The 14,592-nt window shown below is 34.6% G+C and overlaps 1 protein-coding gene across 1 annotated transcript; it reads right to left on the bottom strand.

Annotated features, from left to right (window-relative positions):
* Positions 1 to 4,741: 4,741 nt before the first annotated feature.
* Positions 4,742 to 14,244, bottom strand: LOC125823152 (cell number regulator 6-like). Its single transcript, XM_049502576.1, has 4 exons — positions 14,090 to 14,244; positions 7,281 to 7,395; positions 5,763 to 6,031; positions 4,742 to 5,310 (listed from the first exon to the last, which is right to left on the bottom strand). Exons 1-4 carry the CDS (start codon positions 14,195 to 14,197, stop codon positions 5,083 to 5,085), a joined length of 720 nt encoding a protein of 239 aa, XP_049358533.1. The 5' UTR covers positions 14,198 to 14,244; the 3' UTR covers positions 4,742 to 5,082.
* Positions 14,245 to 14,592: the final 348 nt, after the last annotated feature.

The following is a 14,592-nucleotide window of genomic DNA, read 5'->3' as shown; positions in this document are numbered from 1 at the left end:
AGAAGAAGGGAAAAGAGGAGAGTCTGTAATTAAGAGTTTATGTATTTGATAGGTGTACATGTATCTAAGTTAAGATTACTATATATCTATGAAAAAAGATTTTCGATGCTTAAAAAAAGGGAATAAATTTGAATTTTTTTGAGAAGAAATTAAAAAATTCAGAGAAGAACGCGTGATTCGCTTGTAATTGAAGCATTTCAGTTACATTTCATATTTAGATACACATTACTAAATGTATCTCAAATACATATATCTGAAAATCTAAATAATGGTAGAAATTATAATATTGAAAACTCGTGAGAAGATAGATAATTAGCCTCTAAATTAGCGAGATTTGTGTTGTTGGTACTTGAAAAAAGAAGTGTAATTACAAAGAGCTAGTAATACTTAAGTGTTGACTGATCTTACAATTTAAGTTTGTTTATATTATTTTGTGATGTCATTAGTTTAATGACTCAAATATTATTATCTTGTTATATATTAAAGATTTCTTATTTTCTGATGTCGTTAATTTGTTTGGTTAATTTCTTTTGAAGTTAATTGAAAGTTCTACATCAATTTTTTTAATTTTTTGTACACTATTTGAGAAGCAGATATTACATCAAATATAATTTTTAACCGTAATTAATTAACGATAATAACTTAATTATTGTTGAATATATATTTTTAGTGTTAATTAACATTCTTTGTAAATGTCCTTACAATCTATAACAACATTCGATCTAGTAATAATTATCTAATGCCGATAAAGACTTTAACACTCTTGTGCATTTTTGTTGCCTTTAAAAATTATTTTATTTTAGTGAGAGTTAAAAACCAGTGCAATGCTCAATGAAGTTTTAAAGCAAGTATTATAGGACTTAGACTAGAAGACTATGTTACAAAGAAAACATGAGACTTTTTTTTTTAAAAATATTACATATAATAAAGAGCTAGCCTGCGGTGCTTTTAGTGGATTGAACTGACCATGTTATGGCTGGTTTAAATGAAAATATAATCGAAGGAGGGATAAAATAATAATATTTGTTTTTATATTGAAATTATTGTATTCCTTTTAGTCAAATAAGTTTGATTTGAAATAGTGTTACTACAATTTAAATTCTCTCTATCAGGAGAGATTAAAGGTAGCGCAATTGACTAATTTTATGGTTAATGTTATCAAATAATTTTGACTAAGGATCGATCATTGTACGAAATAAGTAGTAAATTGTTTCAATCAAAATCCTTTTTGCCTATAGTAAAAACAATATACTAGTACATGTTGAGTATTGTTTATCATTCGAATAACTACATATATAATTGAGATTGCTTAACCATATATGTAGACCACTCATAATTTGTATCCACTTTAACTAGTTAAGCCTATTTAATCCTCTTAACAACAGTTAATTCTGATGATAAAAAACAACTAAGAATTGATTCAATATTGAATTGGAGAAAGACACGAGAACTATATATAATTAAATCAACTTAATTAATACTTATCGAGGATATAACCCTAGAATGTTACTAGATTACGTTGTCAAACTTTATTTAGTTTCTCTCATCAGCAATATTATTAGTAATTCTCCTATTATCATATTCTTCAATTTTACTAAAAATGTGTATACATCACCCTTCCCAAATCCACTAATTGAATTGCACCATATATATTATTGTGATTTTTGAAGTACTTGCTTAACACAATTAGTATCATGAATAGTAACGGTTTTCCAAACAAAGAAAAAAGCAAATAAAATAAGCCCAAATTCATACAACATTAGTTAATTAATGACTATGCATACAAACATTAAAAAGATAAGAAATACAAAAAAAAAAAAAAAAAAGTTAAAAAAATTATAGCAATTGTGGGAGTTGCTACTTGATAGGGACTAAGAGCTTCAAAAACTGGAAACACTCAACAGAGTGAATTAGTTTTGCGATGCTACTTCTTTGCTTTGGCTTTTTCTCTCTAACAAAACCCACCATATCTTCTTCTGCAAAAATTAATACATCTTCAAGTTCGTTATTGCACAAATAACAATCATCGTTATATAGATCGAAACGTCTATAGCCGTTAGAATTACTACATTTTATACATGAACTTCGTGGTGGGATCACCAAATTAAACCTATTATTCGAACTGTTCATGTTGAAGACAATATTGTATAATGATGTTAGCCTAACGTAAAGATTTATGAACGTTATTTATAATACGTTGATTGTAGTTAGAATCCTAGATGGACAAGGAGTTGTTTCCCAGTCCAAACATATTTGGACTTGCAAGAACTTTCTTGAACATTCTTTCTTTATAATTTGTATGTATTTATTTAGGAGACAAGTTAAATAAGTTATTCTATCCTATTTCGGGAGGTAAAGTGAAAATAGAAAAAACAAGTTCTATATTCTATATATCCTCCCACCCAGTCAAAACCCCTAAACCCTACACCTTTGACCAGCCCACTCCCCACCCCTCCTATAGTTTTTTTTACATATAAATACTCTTAAAATAATATCGTTTTGCTTAATTATCACACAAGAAAATAAATAAAAATCCAACTGATTTTCCAAAAAAAAAACATTTTTCATGAAAAATATTCTCCTTCATAAAATAAAATAGAATGTAACACTCAATAAGAAAATAAATAGTATCAGAATATGCGAGCTATACAAGATCTTATTAGTAATTAAAATCCATTTTGTTGGGAAAAAGGGATCGTCCTTATGCTTTCTGAAGTGTTGCACAACTTTTGTGTTTCCTCGGCACGCATGGAACTTAACACCTGCGTAAAATCTCTAAATAGTTCCATTTTGCACGTACTTTTCATTTGGGGATCAAGAGGCTGGGGGCAGTGACAATAATGAGTAAGGAAAAAGAGACGGAACTAAGGGTGTGTTTGGTATGAAGGAAAATATTTTTCGGAAAATGTTTTTCAATTTTCTCATGTTTGGTTGGGTTAAATGTTTTCCAAATCAACTCATTTTCCTCAAATTTAAGGAAAATGACTTCCCTTCAAAACTTAAGGAAAACATTTTTCAAAACTCTCTTCCAAAAGATATTTCTAATTTCAATTTTTTACCTCCTACCCTATCACCCCCCACCCCCTTCAAAAAAAAAAATTAAGTTTGTTTTTAAAAAATATTATCAACTTCAAATTTTTATTTTTTTCATCCCGATCCTCGACCACCTTCCCCCCCCCCAAAAAAAAATAAAAAATATTGAGTTTGTTTTTAAAAAATATTTTCAACTTCAAAATTTTATTTTTTCACTGTACACTCGACCCCCCACCCACCCACTCCCCTACAACCCCCCCCCCCCTTCCCAAAAAATAAAAATTTAAGTTTGTTTTTTTTTTTTAAATTCAACTTCAAAATTTCATTTTTTTCACCCCTACCCTCGCCCCCCCCCCCCACCCAAAAAGAAAAATTTAAGTTTGTTTTAAAAAAATATTTTCAATTTCAAAATTTCATTTTTTCACCCCTACTCTCGACCCCCCACCCCCCAAAAAAAAATTTAAGTTTGTTTTTAAAAAATATTTTCAATTTCAAAATTTCATTTTTTTTACCCCTAAATTATTTTTTGGGAGTGGTGGTGGGGGGTGGTAGGGAGGTGCGTGGGTGGAGGGTCGAGGGTAGGGGTGAAAAAATGAAAATTTTAAATTGAAAATATTTTTTAAAAACAAACTTAAATTATTATTTTTGGGTGGGGAGGAGTGGGGGGCTGGTAGGGGGGGTTGGGTACGAGGTGGGTGGGGGAGGTCAAAGGTAGGGTGAAAAATGAAATTTTGAAGTTGAAAATATTTTTTAAAAATAAACTTAATTTTTTTTTTGAGAGGGGGGGGTGGTAGTGGGGTGGGCTGGATGGGGTGTGGGTGGGGGCGGGGGGTCGAGGTTATGGTGAAAAAATGAAATTTTGAAGTTGAATTTTTTTTTTAAAAAACAAACTTAGAATTTTTTTTTTTTTGGAGGAGGGGGGGTTGGTAGTGGGGTGGGCTGGGTGGGGGGGTCAAGGGTATGGTGAAAAAATAAAATTTTAAAGTTGAAAATATTTTTTAAAAACAAACTTAAATTTATTTTTTTTGGGGGTAGGGGTGGCGAGTAGGGGGTTGGTGGGTTGGGGGTCCAGTGTAGGGGTGAAAAAATAAAATTTTGAAGTTGAAAATATTTTTTAAAACCAAACTCAATTTTTTTTGGAGGGGGGAGGGAGGGCTGGCTGGGGAGGGGGTGGGTGATTGAGGATCGGGATGAAAAAATAAAAATTTGAAGTTGAAATTATTTTTTAAAAACAAACTTAATTTTTTTTTCTTTTTGAAGGGGGTTGGGGGGCTGATAGGGGGTTGATAGGGGGCTGATGGGGGCCGAGGGTAGTGGGTGGGGTGTAAAAAAATAAAAAATAAAAATTAGAAATATCTTTCAAAAACAATTTTTAATATTTTTTTGGGAGGGGGTGGGGTAAAAAAATTGAATTTAAAAACAAGCTTTAAAATTATTATTTTTGGGGGGCTGATTTGAGGGTAGGGACAAAATAAATTGATTTTTTCAACAAAAAAGTAATTGTAATTTGAAATTGAAAAATAGTTTTGGAAAATGTTTTCCTTAAGTTTTGAAGGGAAGTTATTTTCCTTAAATTTGAGAAAAATGAGTTGATTTGAAAAACATTTTCCAAAGCATTTAACCCAACCAAACATGAGAAAATTGAAAAACATTTCCTTTCATACCAAACGCACCCTAAATATATAAGAACATATGAATGTGCTATATATAAAGAACAAAAGAAAATTGATTGGGTGGTACCTATGACATAATGTAGTTCAAGAACTTTAACGTCATGAGCATTTTCAGCAGATAACAAAAAACATTATAATAGCCTAGTTTGTGCGTCTAAAAAGCCCATCCACTAACTTCTTCCTGAACACGAAACACCACGTTTCACCAAAAAAATTTATATGCATGATGAACCATACCCCTTAAAAAAAGACAATCTTTCTTTTTTCCATTTTCATCTGTATAAACATAGCTCCAAATCTGACTCTGCCAGTAGCAGAATACACCTTGTTTCAACTATACCTGATTTACCAAGTTGACAGCAACGATGAACAACCTTCATAGAGCTTGCATCTCGAGGTTAGTTTGATTGACCCCATTTGCAGAGGATGGTCCAGATTCTCGGTTGTCGACAGCAGCATTCATCTCCTGAACAGGTGGAGGGTTAACTATTGTCATTTGCATGGCAACGTTATCTGACAGACGACTCTTCATCTCCCGGTGCTCCTGGCATAAGGCACACCAGTGCAGGCAGCAATGCACCATGCAGGGGTCGCAGGGGGAATTCTGCATGTTAAGAAAGTAGCATGTAATATGAGGTACTATCTGACACAAAAGCCTGTTACTCTGCACATTTGCAATATTAGCTGTAGATATGAAATCTGTCGCATGGCCTAGCAGTGAACTCAGGAAGAATTGATGAGGTGCCAGATTTCATTTTCTCACTTGAAACACATTATATCTAATCAATAATATACTTTAAATGCCTTTTTCAGAAAACCACAAGAAATTACAGTTGGTTTTGAGAGTTGAGACAGTATAAGTCCAACGCCTATTAAAAAAAAATTGGTTCAGAGCTATCTACAAAAATTATCAAACACCAAATTTTGCTAGGACAGGTTCTTTTTTTTATTTTGGTGTATATAAATAACTGTCGATCAAATTAATCAAGGCCAAGAGTTGAGAAATTGAAGCCAATTATGCATTATATCGGATATGATACAGGAAAAATTGACTACCTTGAGATGATACTTCTTCTGCAGTGACTGACGAACCAGACCAGTGTATATGCCACACATCCACCAACTAAATAATAAACCTTCACAGATGAGGAATGACGTCCTTGGATCAATACCATGAAATGCTGCTGTTGCAGCTGCAACAGCAATTCCACCCTCAATGAAAATGGCATGACAAATGCAAGGAGTAGACCAAGGAGTATCATCGTCTCGTAGGCTCTCAACATTATGCCCAAACAAGACACATGGGCAGAAAAGTCCTCTCCAGCCTATACAGGTAATCAACAATTAGAGTCAGAAGCAGCATGACACATAAACTGACACAAAATGCATGCCTCATAAATCATAATCAAGAATGTGATGCAAATATTTATTCAGAGATGCTAGGGAATGCCAGAAATCAAGCCCAACAAAATAGTAAACGACCACATGACTAGCTTAACAGAAAACATATTTTTTGCAGATTAAAAAGGTATCCATCCACTACTCAAAGATTAATGTCACTTTACTACAAAGAGTATGCTTATCCAGCTTGTATAGTTTCAAATCTAATTCAGATGAATTAATCAAAAGATAAACAATTAGCAGCTTTAGCCCTAGAGTTCATCTCTTAAGACCAGTTTAATGTGTAGTAAGCAAAAACCAGATTGGTCATCAAGATCAAGGCACACATACTGTATTCATGTGAAACCGCCAGCCACTTGCAAGACAGATGGACAAACTAACCACACTTGGTCAGCCATAATTGGATCTGGAGATTTAAGTCTCAGAAAGACCACCTTTGTCTTATTCTTTCCTTAATAATGGCATTGTCTGAGTCTGTTTTCACGCTCCTTGATTATTCCACCGGGTACCTGCTACCTCCCATCGGCACAAGTACGAGGTAATAACTCTATCCACCATGAAGAAACGATATCACCTAGTATTTGTTGTTTATGCTAGGTTGGTCATCCATGAAGGCAGGATGCTTTGTGCACTGGGCTGCCTTCTTCGTATTTGAACCTTGTCACCAAGGTTTTGACCCACCACTCAATTGACCACTAGAACACACCCTTGGGTGATTTAAAAAACCACCTTTGTTTTGGTTAAAAATATAAAAACAGGACATGAGAGTGTAATGAAGCTACAGATGATGAATCAAGATAAACAGCACTAGTTGTTTTTAGATACTGTGAATCCTGAGTTTTCACAGCTTTCTGTAGCAGACAAGTAATAACTGTTGCAGTGTTGCTTACAAAAAGAAATAGCTCCAACTTAAAAAATGCACTATAAAACACTTACAAGCGAATAGATGCAAATATATATTGCAGATAAATTGAGTTACATTGGAAGAACACAAAGATCAACACTTCCAAAGTTATATCACATCATGGCAGTTTCAGAATTCAGATACCATTCATCATCTGTCCCAACACCATTTCAAGCCTCAGGAATAATGCAACAAGTAGATAATAAACAGCACTGGAGAAGACTGCCAATTGTTTATAGGGCAATGCTAAGTACAAAAAAAGAACTTACAGCTATCTTTGTCTTCTGCACATCCAAAAATCCCAGTTGTCCAAGGCTCATCTGCAGGAGGCTCAAAACTCTCAGGCAGAGGTTGTCCACACTCATGGCACTTCCGACCAGCTAGCTGCCCAATCAAGTGGATGACACGTGACATTAGCAATAGAAAGCAAGATAAAGGAGGATGAAACAACAGTACAAGTACCACTAACAATTTGATGGAGAAGTTTGTAAAAGGAGCCAATAAAGTCTGCCAGTATTTCACTAAAATCAGCTAACACAGCCAATTTGCAGAAAATTTCACAAAACTACAAAGAAATTTGTCTGAATGCTTTCTTATGCAGAATAGCTGTCTATAGCTTAGCAGCAAGTTTCCTCCTGTCCATGATGCATATTGCACAATATAGTCTGATACAACTTTCCAATATATGCATCTTGTGACTGCACATATCCACTATGCAATTTCAATTTACTCCCAAAATGGAAGTTACATTTTAGAAGGGGTTTAAATAATTGGATACGGGATGAAATTGAATTACTCGTGGCATATCTCTCCTGATGTTAACAAGAGGGGGTTCTTAGTTTTGTTTCAACCAGCAAAAATGGATGATATTCAGTAAAAAAAACTACTCCTCTCTGCTGCAAATCAAGGAGCTGGGAGATCAACTGGCCTTGGAACATACTATGGAAAGCAAAGGCAGCCAACAGAAGCTTGCTTTGGATGGTTAGCAGCAAAAGACGTCTAACCCAAGTAGCATTATAGAGATGAGCTTACTCACTTTGCACTACGTATTTTTTGTGTGGAGGTTCATTGGAAACCAGCAATCATCTCCTCTTTCATTGCAAATTCAATTGGCAGATTTGGTCTTTCCTCTTGAATATTTTTGAAGTTTTTTTAGATGATGCCCCAAGATGTGAGAAGTCTACTATCTTACTGGCACAGAGAAAGGATTGAGAAGGAAAGAAGCAAACTTTGAACACTATCCATTATGAATCATGTGGACCATTGGTTGGAGAAGGAAGAACAAATAGTACTAGGAAATGACGAGACATTCTTCTTTTGTAAAGTAATAGTTATCTACACTCCCTGTATTCATGGTGTAGACACACTATGCTAGACAACACAGCCTTCTTATGGATTTTTGGAAGCTATGATGCTCTAAACTTTTTTTATTTTTTTTTATAACCGAGAAATCCGTCTGTGACCCGCCCTTTGGACCAGTCACAGCCTTCTAAACTCGGTGGATAATGGGCCCGCCCCCCCTCTACCCTTCTCCACTTAAATACTGGGATTCCTTTGCATGGTGTGAGGCTTGAACCTGCGACCTAAGCCACAAATCCTCCACCTTTTGCCACTTGAGCTAGGCCTTGGGGGCTATGATGCTCTAACTATTAAGATAAACCCAACGCTCCCTTCTGAAGGTTTTAAGAACCTCCTTGGTAGAATTTATTAAAATTGTACCTTACTTCATAAAAATGTTTTACTTAAAGATAGATGGCAACTAAGTCAATATATATAGCAGTGCTACTAAGGCATAAGGTGCAAAAGAGTAACAAGGTCCTTGGGACTTAAAGTGAAAAACGAGAAGTAAATAGCACAATTCACAACATTAAAAAGTACCTACCATATATATTAATTAATGCAGTACTACAATGATCAAGCTGCAATAATATACTCCCTCTGTATCAATTTATTTGTCCGATTTTGACTTGACATGGATATTAACAAAGTAAAAAAGACTTTTGAAATTTGTGGTCTTAAACTAAAGATATGTACAGTGTAGCAAAATGTCTAATCTTGTGGTCTTAAATATGTCATGTGAAAAGTTGGAATTAAAGAGTCAGCAAAAAAGGGAAGAGACATTTTTTTCAAACAGACTAAAAAGGAAAATAAGAGAAACAAATTGGAATATAAGGGGAAATTAATTAAAAAAAATTATGAGTAGGGGAAAAAAATACATCTTTTGGTATTCAATATACAATAACAACGATATTAATCGAACCCCGTGACCTATATATCACGGGTTCAAGTTGTGGAAGCAGCCACTAATGCTTGCATTAGGGTAGGTTATCTACATCACACCCCTCGGGGTGCGGTCCTTTCCCATACCCTACTAACATGGGATGCTTTGTACACCGGGCTGTCCCTTTTTTTTTTACTAATCCAACACCTAGCTTCAAGAACTGAACGCTTCTTGTCGAGATCACATGGCGTGTCATTATTTGAAGCGCATACATTTATCAAGCGATATGTCTTCACATCGCTTCCTCGCTTGAATGACTTCATCGATGAAGCGCTTCAAACGCCGAAGCAATAGTTTTCTACAAAACTAATCTCTAGTTTGAATTATGTTCTGATACAACTGAGGAAAATTAAGTAATAAATAAAGTTATGCTATGGCAACAAATTTTGATGTCGCACTAAGCATGGGACAGGTTTGATGGGTTAAAATTTGGAAATCGCTGACGAGAAGCAGAAAAAGAATAGAAGAACATGAAGATAAAGGGTGGCAGCATTGTAATATAAGATAAGAAATTTGGAATATCCTAAATGGTCACCCAAGTATTAAACAAAAAGAGAATAGAAGAACAGGAAGAGAGAGGGTGGCAACAATGCAATATAAGATAAGATATTTGAAATATCCTAAATGATCACCCAAGTTTTAGAAATATCCAACAAAACTCATTTTTTTGGACAATTAGGGGTGGCAATTGGGTGGGTCAAAATGTCTCAAGACAACAAACAGCTCAAGACCCAATCCAACCCAAATATACTTGGGTCAAATGGGTTATAACCCAACCAACCCAATTTTTCTTAAGTTTTAATTGATTTTTAAAGACTTCGTACCTAATAAAATTATTAGTTTTCTTTATTATGACTATATGTAACATATCAAATTAAACAAAGAGTTAAATATTTTGACAAAATTTCTCATTAGTCAATTTGGGTTACATATCGACCTACTTTTTAATGGGTTGAAATGGAAGGGCTGAAACAAGTTGAGCTAATTTGGGTGAGGGGCGTAGCTATAGCTACCCCAGGGTGTCCAACTAGACATCCTTCGTTGAAAAATTACGCTGTATACATATATATATATGTCAAATTATACATTTAAAGGATATATATATGTCAAATTCTACATTTAAAGGATATATATTTAAAGTTAGACACCCTTGACAAAAGTTATCCCTTTGGCGTAGTGGTAATAAGTATCCATTTAAATGAAGGAGTTCCGGGTTCGAATCTCAAATAACACAACATTTTTTTGTTTTATTTTGACAGCCAATAAAATTTCTAGCTCCACCACTATTTGGGTGAGTCAATAACCCACCCAAACTTAAACGGATTGGGTAGGTTGGACGGGTTGGGTTTGATTTTGCCACCCCTAAGGACAATAAAGCCACTCAACTATCAATATTTTCCTCAAAAAATGCTAAACAGTTCAAAAGCCTCCTTCTCTTCTAGTTGGCATGACATGTCATTAAAGCCTTTTTAAATAATAAATTTACTTAACTCATAAAACTCATTTAATGAGCTCATATCTTATACCTGATCAACCATGACTCGGTTCAGAATCGGCAAAGGAATCCTAATTATAGTGTTGAAAATCTACTATTAAAAACCATCTTTAATTAGTAGAGCCAAAGATGGTTTATTCATTTGCTTAGTTTATAAGCATGGCAGCTTAACTAAAATGTAAAACAATTATTTACCTAAAATTCTAGCTAGCTGTTAATAAATTGTGATCCTAATTAAATAAGTATAACTAAACTCTAGCTAGCTGTTAATAAACTGTGATCCTAATTAAATAAGTAATAAAGTTATAAGGAAGAACTTGGGTTTAATTTTTTTAAATGGGTTACAGGGTCAGAATCCATTGGAGTTGGGTATTCTTTAATAAATGGGTGAATTTTAAATTTAATACTAATGGCAAATTTAGGACATGCCAAGTCACTATTTTAAAGACTCAAAATTTACCCCAAGCTGCTTTGGTAGTTTCAGGGAATATTTGAGCCAAAAAAATGTTAGGGGTATTTTCAAATCTAAAGACTAATGGACCATACAGCACCCAAGGGTGTTAGTGGCCAACGACATGGGTGAGATCTCATCAGAGACAAAAAACACTTAGTGATCTCTTCTCATCTGTCTTAACCTTGTTGGATAGAGTTACCTTGTACATGTTGCTAGGTGGGAGGTCAAAGGTATCTAGTGGAATTAGTCGAGGTGTGTGCAAGCTGGTTCGAACACCACGGTCATCCAAAAAAAATATTAACGGACCATATGAGCCATTTTCAATATATCAGGGGTATTTTTTTTATCCTTATCCGTAGGAAGTATGATTTGGTTCAATAAATATGATCTTTGGTTGAACTTATAGTGACTTAATACAAAGTATGATTTGATTCATTTGTCATTTTTTAACCGAATCATATTTGATTGGGTATTATAAAGTATGAATTTGGTTTAAAATGTGTTTGATGAGTCAAATAAGCTCATTACTAAAAATAATGAGGCTTTAATGACATGACATATCAACTAGGAAAGAAGTATATTTTTGAAGTATTTAGTATCTTTTGAGGAAAATAGTCATATTTGAGTGACTTTATTGTCTAAAAGAGACAAAAAGTGATTTTTATAGGATATTTCAAAACTTGAGTGACCATTCAGGGAATTACTCAGGAGTTGGAGTGGCACATTTATAACAAAAATTGAAATGTATATTGAGATACTTCTGCCACCTGGAAATTATTACACGAGCTTCCAGCATAAGTTAACTGTTAACCATCCAGCCAGCACATACTGCCAAAATTTTCTTGGAATATTATGTAAATCTAGAGAAGTACAACATGGAAGCTGAAAACTATAACATAACATAAACTAGAACAAAAAACAACCAAGACTCACCAGCAACAAGCCATAAGATATTAACCAAGATGCAAGAGATTTGAAGCAATTTTACGACTTAAATTTGAATTCTATGGCACTACTTCTTGCAATCTGATTTGCACCATCTTTTAATGTTCATTAGCTACTATCAGTTTGGATAGATAAACAAGCTAAGATAAATTATGACACTTACACAGAAGCTCAAAAGCCAAGATTGACCCGTCAATCTTTATGATAATAGAAATATTTACGAATTTACACCCCAGGCCCAATTATTCTCATCTTTCAACTCTAGTAGAAGGACTCAAATAATAAATTTGCAAAGACATGAATATGCTAAAGATAAGAAAAATAACCCTGAAGAAAGATTGCAAGAGGCCTTTTCTCACCTTTAACTAAATTTCCTTCTGTACCAATTACCAACAAGGTAAACCATACGTATGGACGGTACCAACATATTCAAGGGCAACATGTATGATCACTGCTTACCACTTTATATTGTATCTAGCCCCTAAATTCACCATTGGCCTTTTTTCAGAATTAAATTACCCCCCCCCCCCCCTTCCGAGACTTATTACCATGTGTAACATAACAGGTAAATTTATTGAGCTCCCTTAATAACAACCAAATAAGTTCTTCTCAAACTCGGAGTTTTTACAAGATTAACAGGTTAGAAATGTGTTATATCATCATAGCTTGAATGTAAAAATAAGAATTTGTGTTGAACAAAATAAAGGTCTTGCCTGACCAATGTATTGTAGGCTTCACCTTAACTGGAACCTAGATGTTTAATTGGCTACGATCTATCACAATCAGACTGCGCGGACATAAAACGCTAAGTCCCTTTACTTATTCCTTGTATAGGTGCATATGCATTAAACTGACAAGCTGAGGATTAGATAGACTCAAATAGAATTTCTAGTGTAAGGATTATACTGATGCGTTTTGATTGATGGAAACATAATGTACTAAAGAGAGAAGAAAGTGGGAGAATCCAGCTGCCTGTTAATGCTTAAAATCAATAACTCATGGAAGGAATGGACACTTCAGCCTCTTTAATCAAACAAATAAGTTTTCCCCCTACTACTTCTCATTGGAAATTATGTTAAAATGAGAAAAGCATCAATAGTGGAGCAACATATGTACAGAATTCTGTTCCTGTTGACGCCAAAAAATCCTTTCGAAGTAGTAAGTTGGTTTGATCTTTCAAAGCACACAATTTGATACATTGGAAAAATGACACTAACAACACTACCAATTTAAGTGTTTGTAATTAGGTCTTCTAAGTTAGCGGTAAGGTGGTGTAAGTTCTACCCTCTCCATTTCATACCCTACTTTGTGGGATTGCACTGGGTTTGTTGTTGTTGTTCTTAGGTCTTACAATTGAATTTGTAAATACCACAATTAAACAAGAAATGTAGCTCTAATTGAGTTATTAGAGCCTAGAGGTAATTCCAAAACTTTTGGTGTCTATAAATAATTCTAAACCTCCGCAAAGAAATCCTTCATCATCTATAATGAGCCTAATGTTGAACTGCAGATCTGGTCATATCAGATAAAGTTGGATAAAAATACAAGCAAAGTTTGCAGCAAGGGCACTTAGTGTGAGCCTAATGCTCCAACCTCAATACACAGGTTTATCAAATACTTCTGCCTGTTGGTTGCAGCAGACTGTCCGGTGGATCCGTTGAGGAGTGTGCAAGCTAGCTAATTAGAAAAAAATAATTACAATCAATGTTCACCAAAGACTCAAAATGCAACCACAGGATCATGTTACCAGATCAATCACCAAACATACCGAGTGTTAGTCACTTCGATCTAACGCAATTTGCTACACCGGGCACAGTAGCTAAGTCCGAAATAGATCAAAATTCTACATCAACCGGCAACAGGATTTCGATAAAATACAAACAGATGATAGAAAGAACAAAACCTGAGGGACATCAATAGGCTGATTAAGCTCCCCAGGCTTAATGTCCTCGCGAGGCGCTTGATCTTTCGTCAATTTCACATACCTCGACGCATTTCCTCCTTCCGCCATCTGATCTGCAAAACTACACCACCGCCAACCACAAAAAATAATAATCAAATTTCAGCAATCAAAGTGAAGTCAAAAGAGAATATCTTGAAAATGAAGATTCAAATCGTACCTTGTAACAGTCGTAGAGTGAAGCAGATTCTTCGTTCTGTCGAGAGAGTGAGTCAAATGAGGTAAAAGCGTAACTGCTAAGTATTAAGAGAGAAAGTCAGTGAAGGCTCGGATTCGGTAGGGGCGGGATTACTTTATCTTGTTGTAGATCTTCCGGCGTTTATTACAACGCGAAAATCGCTACTTCCTTCTTTTGGGGATTTTTCCTATTTTGCTTAGTACGGCAAACGCCGACTCTTTTGCGTGTTTATTCATATTTTCAGCCAATTAGTTACTGCCACAGCTTG

Source organism: Solanum verrucosum, unplaced genomic scaffold (assembly GCF_900185275.1).
Source record: "Solanum verrucosum unplaced genomic scaffold, falcon-dt-bn FXZP01000199.1, whole genome shotgun sequence".
In the NCBI taxonomy this organism is placed as follows: Eukaryota; Viridiplantae; Streptophyta; class Magnoliopsida; order Solanales; family Solanaceae; genus Solanum; species Solanum verrucosum.
This window is presented reverse-complemented; position numbering and strand designations above follow the sequence as displayed.

Coding starts and splice junctions, on each gene's coding strand:
- LOC125823152 (XM_049502576.1), bottom strand. CDS start 14,197: ATGGCGGAAGGAGGAAATGCGTCGAGGTATGTGAAATTGACGAAAGAT. Junction 6,032..7,280: donor TGCAGAAGACAAAGATAGCT/GTAAGTTCTTTT, acceptor TTACCTGTATAG/GCTGGAGAGGACTTTTCTGC. Junction 5,311..5,762: donor AGAAGAAGTATCATCTCAAG/GTAGTCAATTTT, acceptor CTTAACATGCAG/AATTCCCCCTGCGACCCCTG.